This window comes from Ornithodoros turicata, chromosome 1 (assembly GCF_037126465.1).
Source record: "Ornithodoros turicata isolate Travis chromosome 1, ASM3712646v1, whole genome shotgun sequence".
Classification (NCBI taxonomy): domain Eukaryota; kingdom Metazoa; phylum Arthropoda; class Arachnida; order Ixodida; family Argasidae; genus Ornithodoros; species Ornithodoros turicata.
Window position 1 is genome coordinate 204,481,023 of NC_088201.1, and position 19,117 is coordinate 204,500,139.

The following is a 19,117-nucleotide window of genomic DNA, read 5'->3' on the forward strand; positions in this document are numbered from 1 at the left end:
ACGCGCTCATCTGGACGTCAACAACCGAAAAATCTAACTGCCGACGAAGCAGATTCGTGGAACAGCTTATTCACGGTCAACTCCATAAGCCAATCGACTGAGAGCTTAACCGTATGGGTTACGGTAAACGAACGCCCTTGCTGCTTCAAAGTCGATTCCGGTGCATCATTTTCAATAATGAGTGAGGACACCTACTGAAAGTAGCATTGTAATTGAGGACGTGAACCGGCACACCACTTCAAGTCCGGGGCAAAGCACGAGTCACCGTTCAGCTACACAGGAAGCAGGCTCAACTCGATTTGTACATCGTTGGGGGAACTGGAACAAGCCTACTAGGTCGAAACTGGTTCGAGCCACTTGGAATTTCACTGTCTGGCATTCACCGAGTCACAGAGTCACAGTGCAAACCACTATTCGACCAGTTCAGCACCCTTTTAATGGCAATATTTCAGGTCATGTAAGCGACCCTGTACACATCGAGCTGCAGCCACACGCAGTTACTAGGTTCTTGAAGTCCCGCACAGTGCCACCGGCATTGAGGACAGCAGTCGACAAAGAGTTAGACAAGTTAAAAGAGCAAGGCATTCTGAAACCCGTTTCTTCTTCGACATGGGCTACGCCGCTAGTCACAGTACGGAAGAAGAACGGCAGCTTACGTCTATGCGGAGACTACCGTAGCACGGTGAACCAAGCTGTAGCGAAGGCAGAGTATCCGCTTCCCACAGTAGATGATATGCTGGCTCTGGTTCAAGGAGGCAGGATCTTTTCCAATATCGACCTTCAGCAAGCGTATTAGCAGTTACGAGTGGACGACGCATCCTCCGAGCTACTCACGGTGAACACGCCACGTGGCCTATTTCGTGTCACACGGTTACCTTTTGGTGTATCTGTCTCGCCTCTGGTATTCCAGAAATACATGGACAGCCTTCTGGCAGGGTTAGGTGTCTGGGTGTACCTCGACGACATTCTCATTTCTGGCAGTACCCTCGACGAGAATAACAAGCGTCTGCGCTCTGTGCTTAAGCGCTTGACTGATGCAGGGCTCAAGGTTCGTCTGGATAAATGCCTTTTCGTCGTCCAAGGACTTGAGTACCTTGGGTATCATATCAGCGCAGCTGGCATCAGACCCACACAAGCCAAGGTCAAAGCTATCCTTCAGGCACCCAACCCAAGGAACAAGAAAGAGCTGCAGTCCTCCTTAGGACAGCTGAGCTTTTACAACTGTTTTCTAAAGGACCGAGCGTCGGTCGCAGAACCCTTGTATCGGTTGCTACACAAGGACACACCATGGTTTTGGGGATCCCAAGAACAAGACGCTATCGACAAGCTCAAGCAGTTGCTATCTGCAGCACCAGTATTGGCACATTTCGACGTTACCCGGCCGGTTTTGCTGGCATGTGACGGCTCACCATACGGCATAGGTGCAGTCCTCTCGCAAAGCACACAGAACGACTTGGAGGTTCCTGTGGCGTTTGCCTCACGGACACTCAGCAAAGCCGAGCAGAACTACGCGCAGCTAGACAAGGAAGGCTTAGCGGTGGTATTTGGTATGAAGCACTTTCATCACTTCGTGGCTGGTAGACATATAACCGTGGTCACAGATCACAAACCGCTACTTGGTATCTTCAGTCAAGAAAAACAGATACCAGCAGTACTATCGCCTCGGATGCTGCGCTGGTGTCTCTTGTTAAGCGCTTACGATTATACACTGGTATATCGTCCGGGTCATCGGCATCACAACGCAGACGCGTTGAGTCGCCTTCCGCTTCCAAGCACAGCTAATGAGGACACTTCTACTGGTGACATTTTGATGCTGGAATCAGTCGAGTGTGAACCACTCACACCAAGACACATTGCAAGTTTAACCAAACAAGACTCTATTTTGTCCAAGGTATTTCATGCTGTACAAACCGGTGACTTTTCCAGTTGGAGAGAACAAGCGTTCACACCGTATAGGAGACGTACCAGTGAGCTTTCCACGTGTAAAGGATGCGTGATTTGGGGCTCACGTGTAATTTTGCCCAAGAAAGCACAATCGCTAGCGTTAAGAATGCTCCACGCCAACCAACCGGGTATCGCAGCCATGAAAAGTACAGCAAGAAGCCATTTCTGGTGGCCCAAGCTGGATCATGACATTGAGATCACGGTGAAGAGCTGTCCGATGTGTCAGACTTGGGCTCGCGCTTCTTCGCCACTCGTGGACACAGAGTTGGAGCGTCCCCACACGCCATGGCACACGTTACACATGGATTTCGCAGGACCTATCGACGGTTGGTCGTACCTTATCGTCACAGACTCATTTTCCAAATGGCTCGAAGTCAAGCGCATGCGAAGCACGACGTCAGCACGCATAATAGAACAGTTACGCAACATTTTTGCGACGTTGGGCATCCCTAGGGTAATCGTCACAGACAATGCGCCCAATTTTGTTTCGGCGGCGATGGCGAATTTCTACACAAGGAATGGAATCAAGCAACGAACAAGCGCTCCGTTCCACCCATCCACGAACGGACAAGCAGAAAGGATAGTCGGAGAAACCAAACGTGCTCTCAGGAAGTTAACTGACGGCAGCATCGAGTGTCGATTAGCACGTTTCTTGTTCAAACAACACACCACAGTGTCTACAAGTACAGGGAAGACCCCGGCTGAGCTCCTCTTCGGGCGGCGCTTGACTACGCCCCTGGATTGGATGCACCCAGAAAATGACTCATCCAGTCAGGAGCTTCCCCAAGTTCTTCCACGGTCGCGCGACTTTGAACCTGACCGGTTAGTCTTCATTCGCAACTTCGCGGGAGAGCGGCCTTGGATAACGGCCGTTATAATGAAAAAGATAGGTCGTTGTTCATTTTCTGCGAAAACTGCAGACGACAGAGTTCACCGTCGGCACGTGGACCACATCAAGCCACGTTTGCTGCTGAAGAGCGACCATGTAGCGACGCGGGAAATAGCCAAAGCAAGCTTACTCAACTTTCCCCTCGATATGCAGCATACTCCGCAAATGACTCAGTCGCACGAGCACGGCCATTCAACTCATGAAGGTCAGTCAGCGGAGAGTAATGAAAGTCTCCGGCCCCAGAGTCAGACCCCAGGTGACTTGCTCCCGCAGCAGGAATGTTCAATGTTCAAGGAAGTATCACCAGCCTGCAGAACCAGCTGGCCTCTCTGACCAGGCAGAGAACAATAGCGATGAAGTGAACCAGCCGGCAAACCTTTCAACACAAGAGCAGACCGGAAACAACTCTACAGCACAAAGTGCTCGGAAGAGAGGACGTTTTGGCAGGGAAGTCAAGACGCCTAAGCGCTACAAAGACATTCACTTAAATTAGTTTTCCTTAAGGCATGGGTATTTCTTTACTTAGCCGGGGGGAGTGTCTGAGGCTGAGATAGACCGGACAAGGAGGACGACAACGAAGTGTTTGCGCTCGCGCAGTGTTCTGTTCGAAGCGAAGCTTGGCCGAAGCATGTGGCTGGCTTTCGCTATGCTGTACTAAGTTTTGTCTTTAACTGAATAAAGGGGAAGTTATATTAATTGTAGAGCACAGTGCCGTTTTTATTCTGATTTCCTTGTGATCGCCGTGTTCACAAGGCCTAACATTGGCGACAAAACGTATTATTTTCAGTTAGATATCGATGGATGAGCGTAAGTTGAAACTGATTTCCGAGAAATATATATGAGGATGAAGATTTGCAGCATAAAATCAGAGTAGTCTGTGAAAATTTTTTGTCACGAAATCCCCGCTTCACTGCGTTTGTTTTCGTCGAAATTTTGGGTGGCAGTAAGGTGTCATGGCGACCACCCTGGTAAGGAGCAAACTAACCAGAGGACCGACACTGTGACTGACAGGTCGAGCCTCTTTTTTGTGACTCCTGCCAATGGCCAGACTCCCTTTTAATATACGGTTCTGCTTCAGGGTGCACCGCGCAGCGGCGTCTTCTCAAACTAAAGCAGACGCCAATAACCTCAGGACAGTATTTCACATGCGTGGTCGGTGAGCGAAGCATGAGTTGTGCAGCATGCCGTTGTCCAAGACTTTTCGGCCCAGAGAACGCGCTCTGAATGTATAGCACCAATAAAATGTCAGCGTATTGTTTTGCCTAACGTTCAGGTGCTGAGACCAGAAGACGTCCGCCAACGCGACGACGTAGTCTCTCGACTCCTCCCTGCTTGTAAACAAATGGCGTCATAGTATTCGACAGCGCCACCAATTTGGTAGAGTTGAACTACACTCGAAGCTAGAGGCGAACAAGGTAGCGCCCGAAAGCAACGGTCTTGAGGGCATAATGATGATCCCTGAAAGGTACGCGACCTTCGGTCCTACTTTTCTTTCAGTGGGAGGCAGCGAACAGGTGCCCATTCGTGGAACCTTGCCCTATCCTTCAGATTTATTCCGGTTCCAGTCTGTCTACCAGCGTCATGAAGTTTCTCTGGGAGAGGTCTATTTATATAGGCTGTGAGCCGGCTAAGTGTGGGAACCACACATGTAACTGATAAGTCATCATTGAGAATTAACACTACAAATTGAGCTTCACGTACCACATGACACATGCAGGGCTAATCACTGCACTGAATGATATCACTTCTGACTAGAGGAGAATCGTCAAGCAATAGAGTAGTTGTAGTGTCCAGTCAGAATTCGGTGCAAAAAAAAAAGCTTATCTTATCACTCTTTATAGCAAATTCAGGTGGTCATTTCGTGGCAACTTTTTCTGCCGTCTCCCGAGCAGTCACATTCATTCAGTCAAACCACGACGATCTTGGTGATCTCGCATGTTGGCGTGGCGCTTTTGGAGCGCCCGGAATTCGCCAGCTAGCACTTTTTTCGCTCGGTCTCAATATGACCAGGCAGCGGATTGTCCAACAATATCCAGGGGCCATATTTCGAGCCGCTGTCGAGCGGCAGCGACGGTGTCGATAGAGGAGTATCGGTAGAAGACGATAGCGAGCACCGGGAACGACACCTGCCAATTTTGGCATTCCCATGTAGCTTTTAACGACAGTGCGCTTGGTTTGTTGACTGTCGTTAGAGGTTAAGACGTCTGGGAACGAGACGTCGCACTCTGAGCCAATAGTGTAGCAGGAGCAGAATCACGCGGAATGCCTTATTTTGGAAGCAGACGACGACGACGACGCGTTGACGATGGAGAAGTCTCGCGCTTCTCGCCCAACGCACGAATAATATGAAATTGTGTTGCTGTTCGTGATAGAGCACCGCAGTTTAGTCACGGACATTTTGCTGACGACCTACACGCAATTAGAATCAGTGGGCAGAATCAGTCGCGATATTAAATTCCCAGAGAAGGAGCTGTCAGGACAATTAACAAGTGGAGAAATGTAAGCTTCAGGCAGACCTTTGTGTATTGTTTGATATGTAGGATAGCGGAGAATTGTCTCTGTGGCAAAGTGGTTTCAATAAAAACATTTCACTGATACAAACCCGTTGTCGCCCGATTTAAACACCGACGCCAACCGTGATTGTGTTTAGCCACGCGAAGTAACTTGCAGCCGTCTTGACAGCTCTCGCTCCGCTTAACGACAGTATCATCCACCATATCGACAGGGTGGAGGCTGTCGTTCCCGTGAGCGACACCGTCGCTGACGGGTGACGCGTTTGGCGCGCAGGGAATACCAAATTCTCATCGCTAGCGTTACATTGCGTCACATACCACGTGCGCTCGCTCCCGAACGACACGTTCGCGCTACCGACATAGATCGGACGCGAACGTGTCGTTCGGGAGCGAGCGCACGTGGTATGTGACGCAACGCAACGCTAGCAATGAGAATTTGGTATTCCCTGCGCTCCAAACGCGTCGCCCGTAAGCGACGGTGTCGCTCACGGGAACGACAGCCACCACCCTATCGGTATGGTGGGTTATACTGTCGTTCAGCGGAGCGAGAGCTGTCAAGGTGGCTGCAAGTTTCTTCGCGTGACACTTATGGACACCGCCACAGCTTGCGCCGGTGTTTAGATCGGGCGACAACGTGTTTGGATCAAATGAAACGTCTTTATTGAAACTGCTTCACCGCGGAGGCAATTCCTCACTATCATACAGGGTGTTACCCTATAAAAGTATACCCGTGCCGCCATGCCGTACTCGCCAATTACTCAATGCAGGTGGCACATTGTGCGATCTTCATATAGAGCTCATAAGGACATTTAATCTTGGTAAATTTTGAAGTGATTGGGCGCCGCAGCACGAAGTTATAACTCAAAACGTGCAATTCCCGTAGGGAAAACAATCAAGATGGCGGCGTTGAGAAGAGCATTTGACATGCTGCTCCCCAGACGACGACGTGTTGCATATCCTGCCAGCCCGATGGAACTGTAGTTTTCATTTCGCTTTGGTGTAACTGTCGTATTTTGCTCAGAAGCAAGCAACATGAGCAACGAAAAATGCCGACGTACTCGGCAGACGACACCCAAAAGGGATGTCGTCTGCTTACTGAGCGGCGCCATCTTGGCTGTTTTCACTACGGGAATTGCTCGTTTTGAGTTATAACTTCGTGCTGCGGTACTCAATCACTTCAAAATTTACCAAGATTAAATGTCCTTATGAGCTCTATATGAAGATCGCACAATGTGCCACCTGCATTGAGTAATTGGCGAGTACGGCATGGCGGCACGGGTATACTTTTATAGGGTAACACCCTGTACATGTCAGAGCACAATACACAAAGGTCTGCCTAAAACTTACGTATCTCCACTTGGGAATTTAATATCGCGCCTAATTATGCCCACTGATTCCAATTGCGTGTAGGTCGTCAGCAAAATGTCCGTGAATAAATTGCTGTGCTCTATCGCGAACTGCAACACAATTTCATATTATTCGTGCGTTGAGCGAGAAGCGCGAGACTTCTTCTCCATCGTCAACGCGTCGTCGTCGTCGTCTGCTTCCAAAACAAGGGGAATCCCACGTGATTCTCCTCCTGCTACAGTATTGGCTGAGAGCGCGGCGTCTCGTTCCCAGACGTCTTAACCTCTAACGACAGTCAACAGACCAAGCGCACTGTGTACTAGAAGAGGGAGAGTGAGCCGACCGAAGCGTTCTCCTTGAAGCGCCGAGTGTGGAAAGCCTCAAGGGCGCTGCGAGCGAACTGGCTTGGGCCAGCCGCACGGTCGGGCGGTTGCACGCGTGTGAAACCCCGCGGATTTCGGTTTTTGTGCTGGGAGCCGCCGTGGGAAACACTCAATTCCATTCAATATTTATTTTGCCTTCGGTTTAGAGGGGAAGCAGAAAGCCTAGGAGGCTTGACGAAGGCTCCTCTCCCAATGTACATCGTGCAGAAGCACTACAAAATGACAAAGTAACAAATTGCAAAATAACAAAGTAACAAACTTAAATGCACACTGAGAATAAAGTGATAGTCCATATGTAGGATGAAGCTAGTGAGGTTCTTTTTGGTCATTAATGAAGGATTCGGTGTAATTCTAACATGTTGATTAGAGATTGAAGCGGACGTGTATTGTACTAATTGTTTGTCGTAGTTAGTTCTACATAAAGGTGTACACCACTGCTCACTACGAAATGAATAAGCAGACACTCGTTTATTGAAATTACACAAACTTGCGTTATTATTACGTAAAGAACCGCTGCCAGCAACCTCTCTCCAGGCTCTCTTTTGTACAGCTTGCATTTCATTTATATTTCCGGTAGTAGTTGTATCACAACTTGTTTGTTTTTCTGGTAAGATATAACGATATCTGCTTAATATTCCGTTTACACCAGCTAGTTTCTTTGTAGTGTATTTTACACTACAAATTATTTTACACATCTGCAACATGCTACCACTATACTGACACCACAAAGTAAGCGATGGGACTCAAAACGTTAATTTATATACATATTTACACACTTAGTTTACGTCAATAAATAATTACGATTTAATTAATTAATCAATTAACTAAATCAATCTAATTACATTATTTAATTTAATTGATTAGACTAATACAGTTAGAATAATTAATTCAATTATTTAGTTAATTAGTTTAATAGGTGAATTAATTTACTTGGTTAATAACGTTTAATTTTAATTTTATTTTTGCACACGGCACTCCGAGTGGTATTCTCACTTCATTGCCATTTATTAGGCGCACATAATCGCGGACAATGTAATGGTCCTCGAAGTGGAGCTCGCACACGGCGCTGTTCAAGCGGCTCATCATGGTGAAGGTTCCTTTCCCAGAGCTTCTTACGTTCTTCATCTTTAGGCGCGCTGAATAGCCAGACCTTCCTTTTGGGCGCTTACACTTGAGTAGAGTGACCTAGAATCACTCTAACCAGAGTATCCAGAGCGATAACCTGGAGCATGACAATAACGATTCGTGTCCCTCGGTATGATGAAAGCTATATGAAAACATCAGGCTACAGCAACTGCACAAACACGCATGTAAGCAACTTTCTTGGTATCAGCCACAACGAAAAACACTTGCTCCCTATGCGGAACGCTGGGCAACTCCCCAAGCCACATCTATCGCAGCGCCCCCACACGCTTTCCACACTACGCGCTTCACCGGAATGCATGGGGTGAGCCAGCGGGTCGGCTCACTCTCCCTCTTCTAGTACACTCTAGCACTGTCGTTAAAAGCGACATTGGAATACCAAAGCTGGCAAGTATCGCTCCCGGCGCTCGTTATCGCCTTCTACCGACACTCCTCTATCGACACCGTCGCTGGCGCTCGACAGCGGCTCGGAATAGGGCCCCAGTGTCGACACATCCGCACTGCGAAGGTCTCGAGGACCCGCATGTCGAAGTTTACGTAGATTAGGAGACAACGAAACCCGAAGGTGGGCGACTGCGGCGCCCCTAGCGTGAGCCAAGCGACTAAAACCGCTACATTCCCGGTACTGATCCTCGGGTGGCAACTGTCAGGTGACCTAGCGCGGGCAAGAACCTTGCAATTTCCGAGAGCTCGGTCGTTTTGCCACATTTTGACCAAGCGAATTCGCCATTAAAGGAGCACTAAAATGCAAAGAAAAGATCACTCCCAGTTACTTGTTATCATAACTCAAACCTTTGATTCCGATACGGAGCTACAATGGAAATTATACCGGACTCTTTCTTGCTTCGGCGCTAGGCAGTGAACGTCATTTCAGCTCGTGCATCGGTGCTCCCATGCTGCGCGTGCAGCACGTGCCACGCCATCAAGGTCTCTGTGAAAAACAGAGCTCTGTGTTTTTGCACGCCAGTGCGATGCGGCCTGGCGTCGCTGTCCAAAGGATGTGAAGATAAATGCTGCCAGTGGAACATTCACGAGAACTGTTGTGGGCTACAATTAAATCGGTATCCAAAAATGCAGTAGTGCGCATCATGCCGCGCATATACGGAACATTACGATCGGGCCCGTTCCAAATCTACACGGCCACGATAGCTATGCGTGTGCTTCTCCTGCTGTCTCATTGGATGCTGCCAATCTTCGCCTCCGGGGGATCCCATTCGTTGCCGCCAAAGTCTGCTCTGTTTTCATTGCGTTTTTCTTCTAACCGGTAGCGCTGTGTGAACTAATTTTGCTTGCATGAAGCTAAATGAAACACAGACTTTCATTTCAGTGGTCGTAATCCATTCCACTACAGCTGCTAGTGGCATTAAAAGTAGTTCTCAGGATTTTGGTCACAAGCTGTCACATCTTGCAGAATTGTTTATGTCTTTGGTTCGATTTATTTGTTCATTTTAGCGTTAGAGAAGACGTAGGACATAAAACAAGAGTAAGAAAATAAGAATTAATCACTTGGGGAATAAAATCAGAAACGCAAACAAGAGCGATTTGCTCACTGAAGTAGGCCCTGGTTGGCAGTTCAGTGCCTGTGAATGATGTTTTTCAGGTTTGTCTGTTTTCCAGGCAGTATTCTTTTTTTTTTTTTTTGCATTTCACAAGTGTCACCACTCAAACCAGCTGCAATTCAACTCTCTTTTTTCGCTCTGTTCATGGATGCGAGTTTCAAATCACAGAGAAATCGGATGCAGTGGGATACAGACTACATCTGTACAGCCATTCCTCTCCGTACATTACCATGTGCTTCTTTAAGTCTTTAGATTCAATACATGTGAAGGAACACAACTGACGCTTGGACGACCGCTTTCATGTGTACGTGCCCTCTGCACTTGGACGGCTTCTATTCCAAGAGTGTCATGACTACTTCTGAACCCACAGGTCCGCTTTGGCTGAATGGGCCAATTCTCTGTTCACAGCTTATTGTCTGGCTGGTGTGTCTTCATGCTCTCGCTAAACCCCGCAGTACAGAGGTTGCATTTGCATGGCATCACGTCCATGTAGGCCCACTTGTAACGCTGCAGGTTTGTGCACTGCCTGAAGTACGCAGAGCAGAGAATGCTCTTGTATGGCCTCTCACCTGTGCATGTGTCCACTTGTGATGCCCCAGGTCTGCGCTCTGGCTGAATTCTCCCAGACAGAGATCGCCTTTCTAGGGCTCCTTGTGTGTCCACTTCTGACACTGCAAGTTGTTGTTGCAGGTGAACGCGTCAGAAGCGACGTCACACGTTTATGGCTTCTCACCCATGTGTGTCCACATATGATTAGGCACACTCATGCTCTGGCTGAACTCTGACACACAGAGATGGTGTGTCGCCCATGTGTGTTTAATTGTGACACGACAGGCTTGTGCTCTCGTTGAACTCTGCAGGAGAGATCGCACTTGTAGGGCTTCTCGCTCATGCATGTCGGCTTCTAACACCGCAAGTTCCCGCTGTTGGCCCTGCAGGACAGCGGTCGCATATTTGTGGCTTTTCGCTCATGTGTGTCTACTTGTGATTGTGCAGACAAGTGCTCTAACTGAACACTGGAAGGCAGAGATCACACTTGTATGGCTTTTCACCCTTGGGTGCTCGGTTATGGCGCGACAGGCTTCTGCTCTGGTTGAACTCCGCAGGAGAGAGATTGCACTTGTATGGCTTCTCGCTTGCATGTTCACTTGTGATTCCTCAGCTTCGTGCTCTCACTGAACTCTGCACAGCAGAGATCGCACTTCTATGCCTTCTTGACCAGTGTGTTCGCATGTGACACGACAGGCTTCTGCTGTAGCTGAATTTTGCAGGACAGAGATCACACTTGTATGGCCTCTCACCCACGTGTGTTTGCATGAGATTTTGTAGTTCTGTGCTCTCGCTGAACTCTGTACCACAGAGACCACACTTGCATGGCTTCTCGCCCGTGTGTGTTTGCCTGTGACTCTGCAGGTTTAAGCTCTGGTTGAACTCTGCATGACAAAGATCGCACTTATAGGGCGTGTCACCCGTGTGTTTTCGCCTGTGATACGACAGCCTTGTGCTCTGGTTGTACTTTGCAGGACAGAGGTCGCACTTGTATGGCCTCTCGCCTTTGTGTGTTCGCTTGTGACGTTTCAGTTTTGTTTTCTCCCTGAACTCTGCATGGCAGAGACCACACTTGTACGGCTTCTCACCAGTGTGTGTTCGCATATGACGTGACAGGCTCGTTCTATAGCTGTACCCTGCAGGACAGAGACTACACTTGTATGGCTTTTCGCCTGTGTGGATTCGTCTGTGACACTGCAGGGTCGTGTTTTGCATGAACTCTGCAGGACAGAGATCGCACTTATAGGGTGTGTCACCCATGTGTTTTTGCTTGTGATATGACAGGCTTGTCCTGTTGCTGAACGCCGCAGGACAGGCATCACACTTGTATGGCCTTCCGTCCGTGTGTTTTCGGTTATGATGCTGCAGTGTCGTGCTGTCATAGAACTCTGCATGGCAGAGATCGCACTTGTATGGCTTCTCGCCTGTGTGCGTTCGCTTGTGACGCATCAGGCTTGTGCTCTGCATGTAGTCTGCAGGACAGAGGTCGCACTTGTATGGCCTCTCCTCCGTGTGTGTTTGCTTGTGATGCTGCAGCTTTCTGCTGTCACTGAACTCTGCACGGCAGAGATCGCACTTGTATGGCTTCTCACCTCTGTGTGTTCGCTTGTGATGCAACAGGCTTCTTCTCTGGCTGTAGTCTGCAGGACAGAGATCACACTTGTACGGCATCTCGCCCTTGTGTGTTAACTTGTGACTCCGCAGCTTTGTGTTCTCACTGAACTCTGCGTGGCATAGATTGCACTTGTATAGCTTCTCACCCATTTGTGTTCGATTATGATCCGACAGGCTCGTGCTCTGGCTGAACTCTGCAGGGCCAAGGTCGCCCTTGCATGCACCCGATGCGCATGCAAGTGCACGTGTCGTGCACTTGTGCAACCCTTCTCCCGTGTGACTTTTTGCATGCACTCGCAGAGTTGATGCGTCACAGAATGTCGCGGAATATGTGTTGCAGGTAAATGGCTTTGTTTTGTGAGCCTTGAGCTGATCTTCCAGGCGGTCAATGTCAATGCATGTAGCCAAACAAACAGTGCACTTGTACTACCTATTTTTCTCGTGGGCAAACGTCGTCGATTTGCCTGCCTCCAAAGCCTTGCTCTGATCTGAAAGTCGATCGCTGGTAGTCACCAGTGAACTGTTGTCGAATTGTGGTTCGTCTGTTGTTGCGTTGGTATTGAAGAGTGGATTTGAAGATGCACAACCTGAAGATGCTCGACCACAAGTCCCTCTGGGCAGTTTCTCAAGATGAAGCATCCTTGTGCTTTCAGTTGCTTCTGAAATTACAGAAATCGGATATTGAGAGTGCTGACAGCTTGGTAGTCGACTAGCGTAAGCACAATATTCGCTCACAAAATTAAGGCACTATTTTGCATGAAAAATGTGAGCCATACAGAGGCCACATTATTTATGAAAGATCGATGCATGATAGTCATGTGCTGTTTTGTTCCAATACATAAGCTACTATGGTATTTGATAACGCTGCAGTGGCTGCCTCAGCCTGGTCAGTTGTGCTGCTGGAGTGAAAATGCAGTACTAGCGAAAAACCAAAGTATCGAGATTTCATTGCCAGAACCACAAGTGAATCACTTTCTGTGGATTATGATATGTGCTGCAGGGATGGGCAGTATTTTAATACATTGTATTTAAGATACGTGTTTAAATACAGGCACGAAAAATGTATTTATATTTATATTTAAATATCAGTTTAGGCGTATTTATACTTAAAATACACTTAAATCCACACATCTCATCCTCCCATATTTGTGGGCTTCTCCACATCATTAGCCTCTCGTGATGAAGCGTATCTTGTTAGAGGCTGCAGGTCACTCATCCCCACGTGTTTGGGGATTTCCGTCCTTCTAGAAAACAGCACGATGCGAGAATGAGGCCATTGTCGCCCCCGTTGTTTCAGTCTTGGAAGCGAGGAGAGAAATGAGAACACCAATTTGGGAAAAATGTGATTCTGTACCCTCTTGTGATACTTGACAAAGCCTAGCGTCTAAAGGGAAATATATTGCACAATAGGAACAATCCGGGGTAGTTGGTATAGGTTTATGAATAGGTTCATGTCTGCTTCTACCCTGTCCTTGTCTTCTTGCTGCTATTCGTCATTCTACTCAGTCATTCATTGGGAACTCCGGGCAATGGCTCCAGCCCGCCAGACAATTTTTGACGGGAAGTTTTTCACTGTCATTGCCGAAGATGGAAAGTCGATGAACAAAAGTACAGGAGGCAAGCAAGCTGGTGTATATGATTGAACGGAAAGATTTCCTTGAGTCTGAGGAACAGCGTGTGGGTGGGGAGGGCGGGGAACACTAGACAGAACAGACAGGTGAGAAGAACCAACAACAACGGCTCAAAAGCACAGACAGAGATCGCACTTGTGTGGCCTTTCCCCCATGTGTGTACGCTTGTGAGCCCACAGCTTTCTGCTCTCTCCGAATTCTGCGGGACAAAGATCGCACTTATACGGCTTCTCTCCTGTGGCGCACCACGCTTTTGTTCTGGCTGAATTGCTTAGGACAGAGATCGCACTTGTGTGGCCTTTCCCCCATGTGTGTACGCTTGTGAACCCACAGCTTTCTGCTCTCTCCGAATTCTGCGGGACAAAGATCGCACTTATATGGCTTCTTGCCTGTGACGCACCAGGCTTGTGTTCTGGCTGAATTGCTTAGGACAGAGATCGCACTTGTGTGGCCTTTCCCCCATGTGTGTATGCTTGTGAACCCACAGCTTTCTGCTCTCTCCGAATTCTGCGGGACAAAGATCGCACTTATACGGCTTCTCTCCTGTGGCGCACCAGGCTTGTGTTCTGGCTGAATTGCTTAGGACAGAGATCGCACTTGTGTGGCCTTTCCCCCATGTGTGTACGCTTGTGAACCCACAGCTTTGTGCTCTCTCCAAATTCTGCGGGTAAAGATAGCACTTATACGCTGCGGGAGGCACTACAACAGAATGTGTTCAAATTTACTTTGAGTGTGTACATTTATTTAGTTTGGTCGTGACACAAAAGGGAATTCTCGGGATTTCGTACCAAGTTGGCATATGTAAGTGGTTGCAAACCATCTTTTTTTTATTTCTTTGCGTCAATTTCTTTGTTCACCTTACCGACTGACGAGACGTACGGCGTAAAACAATGGAAGCCTGAAGAGAAGCACAATGGTAGATAGCTAGGCTAGTTTGATGACTATCCCTGGTTGGCTAACGAAGTGCCAAAGGTGCATGGACAAGAGATGTAAGACAAGCACAAGCGCTTGTGTTTCCCTTTCCTCTCGTGTCCATGTTCCTTCCGCGCAGCAATAGTCAACGATAAAGAAGACACGCATTCATCACAAGAGGAAGAAAAAAGGGGGAAGGGAGCAATATAAGAGCATGTTGCTCATGGAAATGAACCGTTCTCGGCAGTTGACAGCCAGTGAGAGGACGTCTCTTTCATGTTTGTTTGTCTCCCCAGCACTGGGCTTCTTGACACTTCAATGCATCACCACCTAATCCAGCTCTCCAATCCATCTCTTTTTGAACTTCAGTTTGTTCATGCGTGTGAGTTTCGAAACATCCAACAGGAAAAAAAAGAAATAAAATGCGATACGGTTCAGACAGCTTCTGTACAGCCTTTTCTCCCTGCGCATTATCATGTGCTTCTTCACGAAGAACATATACGAGAACATGGCATCTGTACTTGCACGGTTTCAATTTCAAGTGTCTCGTGGCGACGTGTTCCTGCTCTGGCTGAACTAGCTCGTGCTCAGCCAGCAGCTATTTGGGTCTCCGGCTGGCGCCTGTTGGTTCCCCGTGACTGATCTCTGCATAACACAAGTTGCATTTGTAGGGCTTCACACCCATGTACGTCCACATGTAGCACTGCAGGTTTGGCACTACCTCAAGTTTGCAGAACAGGGAATGCTCCTGTATGGCTTCGAGTGTGTCTGTCTTGTGACTCTGTCTGCTCTGGCTGAACTCCGCAGGACAGACATTGGACTTTTATGGCTTCTCGCCCGTGTGTGCCCGCTTGTGCTGCTGTAGGTTCCTGCTCAGGCTGAGCTTAGCACGGCAGGCACTCGTATGGCTTATCGGCCATGTGTGTCCGATTGTGATCCAGTAGTCTATCGCTACGGCCGAACTCTGCAGAGCAGACATCGCACTTGTGTGGCTTCTCGCCCGTATGTGTTCGTTTGTGCTGTTGTAGGGTCACACTTTGGTCCATGTCTAGTTTAGCGGCGCCACTCGATTTCAAACTTCTAATCTACATACCTGGATAGAATTTTTCATGGTGCATCGTAATCCAAAATAATCAAGTGGCGGTCGGTTCCACGAATTCCTCCAGAGATCAGTTTCCCCGGGAAAGTTTCGGCAGCGGCGACCATGTCATCTCCATGCGCCCATTGTTTACGTATGTTAGCTTACGCACACCTCGCACTCTTCCCAGCATGCCTTTCGCCTGTTCGTTGCTAAGACGCACAGTAACTCCGCTATCGGACGACAGTCGGCCTCCTCCTCACGCAATTGCTCCGCGCGAAAATTTGCACCGTCTTCTGCCAGCACAGTCTCGAACAACTGCGGGGGGGGGGGGGGGCTACCGCCCCCCTGACCCCCTCCCGCGTGTAATATGTACTGACCTAACCTAACCTAACCTCACTACACTTCGTTTAGTGAGGAAAACCAAGCTCTATGGCTGATGCGTAGGAGTACCACAAATGATACCCGTCGAGATGTAGTGCTTTCATCGTGCATTCTTTGCAACGAGCGAGGGGGAACAGGCGAAATGCATGCTGGGAAGAGTGCAAGGTGTGCGTAAGCTGTCACACGTAAACAATGGGCGCATGGAGATGACATAGTCGCCGCTGCCGAAACTTTCCCGGGGAAACTGATCTCTGGAGGAATTCGTGGAACCGACCGCCGCTTGATTATTTTGGATTACGATGCACCATGCAAAACTCTATCCAGGTATGTAGATTAGAAGTTTGAAATCGAGTGGCGCCGCTAAACTAGACATGCACCCACACTTTTGCTGAACTCCCCCAGTCAGGCATCGCACTTGTATGGCTTCTCTCCCGTATGTGTCCGCTTGTGCTGCTGTAAGTGCCCTCCCTGACTGAACTTCGCAGGGCAAAGATTGCACTTGTATGGCTTTTCGCCCGTATGTGTCCGTTTGTGCTGCTGTAAGTTCCCTCCCTGACGGAACTCCGCAGGGCAAAGATTGCACTTGTATGGTTTCTCACCCGTGTGTGTCAGTTTGTGCCGTTGTAGGGTCCCACTTTTGCTAAACTTAGCAGGGCAGACATTGCACTTGTATGGCTTCTCGCCCGTGTGTGTCCGCTTGTGCTGCTGTAGGTGCCCACTATGACTGAACTCCGCAGGGCAAACATCGCACTTGTATGGTTTCTCGCCGGTGTGTGTCCTCTTGTGACGCTGGAGCTGCCCGTTCCTGGTGAACTTCGCCGGGCAGGCAGCACACTTGTATGGCTTCTCTCCCGTATGTGTCCGCTTGTGCTGCTGTAGGTCCCCGCTATGACTGAACTCAGCAGGGCAAACATCGCACTTGTATGGTTTCTCGCCGGTGTGTGTCCGCTTGTGACGCTGTAGTTCCCCGTTCCTGCTGAACTTCGCCGGGCAGGCATCGCACTTGTATGGCTTCTCTCCCGTATGTATCCGCTTGTGCTGCTGTAGGTGCCCGCTATGACTGAACTCCGCAGGGCAAACATCGCACTTGTATGGTTTCTTGCCGGTGTGTGTCCGCTTGTGACGCTGGAGCAGCCCGTTCTGAATGAACTTTGCCGAGCAGGCATCGCACTTGTATGGCTTCTCGCCGGTATGTATCCGCTTGTGCTGCTCTAGGTTCCCTCTCTCACTGAACTCCACCCCACAGACATCACACTTGAATGGTTTCTCGCCGGTGTGTGTCCGCTTGTGACGCTGGAGCTGCCCGTTCTGAACGAACTTTGCCGGGCAAGCATCGCACTTGTATGGCTTCTCGCCGGTATGTATCCGCTTGTGCTGCTGTAGGTTCCCTCTCTCACTGAACTCCGCCGGGCAGGCATCGCACTTGTATGGTTTCTCGCCGGTGTGTGTCCGCTTGTGACGCTGGAGCTGCCCGTTCTGAACGAACTTTGCCGGGCAAGCATCGCACTTGTATGGCTTCTCGCCGGTATGTATCCGCCAGTGCTGCCGTAGGTTCCCTCTCTCACTGAACTCCGCCGGGCAGGCATCGCACTTGTATGGTTTCTCGCCGGTGTGTGTCCGCTTGTGACGCTGGAGCAGAGCGTTCTGAATGAACTTCGCCGGGCAGGCATCGCACTTGTATGGCTTCTCGCCGGTATGTATCTGCTTGTGCTGCAGTAGGTTCCATTTCTCACTGAACTCCGCTTTGCAGGCATGACACTTGTATGGCTTCTTGCTCGTGTGTGTCCGCTTGTGATCCAGTAGGCTATCGCTACGACCGAACTCTGCAGAGCAGACATTGCACTTGTGTGGCTTCTCGCTCGTATGTGTCCGTTTGTGCTGTTGTAGGGTCGCACTTCTGCTGAACTTAGCAGGGCAAACATCGCACTTGTGTGGTTTCTCGCCGGTGTGTGTCCTCTTGTGACGCTGGAGGAGCCCGTTCTGACCGAACTCCGCAGGGCAAAGATTGCACTTGTATGGTTTCTCGCCCGTGTGTGTCACTTTGTGCTGTTGTAGGGTCCCACTCCTTCTGAACTTAGCAGGGCAGGCATCGCACTTGTATGGCTTCTCACCCGTGTGTGTCCGCTTGTGTTGCTGAAAGCTCCCTCTCTGACCGAACTCCGCAGGACAAACATTGCACTTGTATGTTTTCTCGTCCCTGTGTGTCCGCTTGCGACGCTGTAGGTGCCAGCTCTGACTGAACTCTGCTGGGCAGGCATCGCACTTGTGTAGTTTTTCGTGAGTGTGTGCTTGCTTGTGAAGCCGCCGGTGCGCAATCCGGCTGAACTTCGCAGGGCAGGTATGACTCTTGTGCAAATTCTCGTCCATATGTGTGCGCCTGTGACACCGCAGGCTCCTCCTCTGGTGGAACTGTGCAGAACAGGGGTCGGACTTGTATGACTTCTCATCAGTACGCTTCGACACGTGACTCGCGTCACTCCCAGACGGCAAGAATGCAGAGGAACAGATGTCGTACCTAAAGCCCTCCTCTCCCATCAGATCGTCCGATGGAGTAGCCGGACATATTTCAGACTCATTGTGACACTGTGCAAGCGTGAGGCCTTTCGACGTGTACGCAAGTGCATATGGCTTGCTCTGGTCTGGAGGTCGCTCCATGGGAATACCGTCCATAGTGACTAGTGAAGTGTTATCCAATTGCGGTTCAATGGTTATTGTGCTGATCTTGAACTGTGCCTTTGAACAAGTGCAACCCGAATGTTCTTGATCAGAAGTGCCTCTGGGCCGGTCCTTAACACCAGTGTTTTCTCTTGCTCCTGCAATTTCGGAAATTGGACATTAGGTAGGCATACCAGCACCGGCGCATCTCTGATTGATGATTTTAGAAAAACTTGATGGCGCCGCCTTTGGCCTCAGGCTGTTCGCTTTCAACTCAGCAAATAATCCCCCTTGTGCACTATTGAGGTCCTAGGTTTAAAGGGACGGTCTCGTACAGCCGGGGCGATTCTGAAACTTTGCCAAAACTATCTTCACGAGAACTGTACACATACAAATGTCAAAGTTTCATTCGGAAAGACCAAGTTGTTTTCGAGGAATTTGTCGAAACGTGCCGTAACAGCAGACAACGAAAGCTGTGCTTGTCTCATGCATACGTCACGTATGACGTCGGCCATG

The 19,117-nt window shown here is 49.3% G+C and overlaps 2 protein-coding genes and 1 long non-coding RNA gene across 7 annotated transcripts in view; all 3 read right to left on the reverse strand.

The window, feature by feature from the left end:
* Nucleotides 1–8,924: 8,924 nt before the first annotated feature.
* LOC135378987 (zinc finger protein 239-like) lies at nt 8,925–12,356 on the reverse strand. Its single transcript, XM_064612199.1, has one exon. It carries the CDS (start codon nt 12,089–12,091, stop codon nt 10,937–10,939), a length of 1,155 nt encoding a protein of 384 aa, XP_064468269.1. The 5' UTR covers nt 12,092–12,356; the 3' UTR covers nt 8,925–10,936.
* A 1,936-nt stretch (nt 12,357–14,292) lies between these two features.
* LOC135375633 (uncharacterized) lies at nt 14,293–15,576 on the reverse strand. Its single transcript, XR_010417307.1, has 2 exons — nt 15,206–15,576; nt 14,293–15,129 (listed from the first exon to the last, which is right to left on the reverse strand). It is a non-coding gene; the product is annotated as an uncharacterized LOC135375633 (long non-coding RNA).
* Nucleotides 15,577–16,265: 689 nt separating this feature from the next.
* Nucleotides 16,266–19,117, reverse strand: part of LOC135378985 (zinc finger protein 431-like) — a 102,819-nt gene continuing 99,967 nt past the window's right edge. For 4 of the 5 annotated variants that reach the window (XM_064612195.1, XM_064612196.1, XM_064612193.1 and 1 more), the window contains exon 7: nt 16,271–18,759. In XM_064612195.1, coding sequence (XP_064468265.1) covers nt 16,349–18,759 — 2,411 coding nt within the window. In that variant the 3' untranslated portion in view covers nt 16,271–16,348. Of the gene's footprint in view, nt 18,760–19,117 lie in introns of all 5 variants that reach the window. The other variant, XM_064612197.1, reaches the window with a different exon arrangement.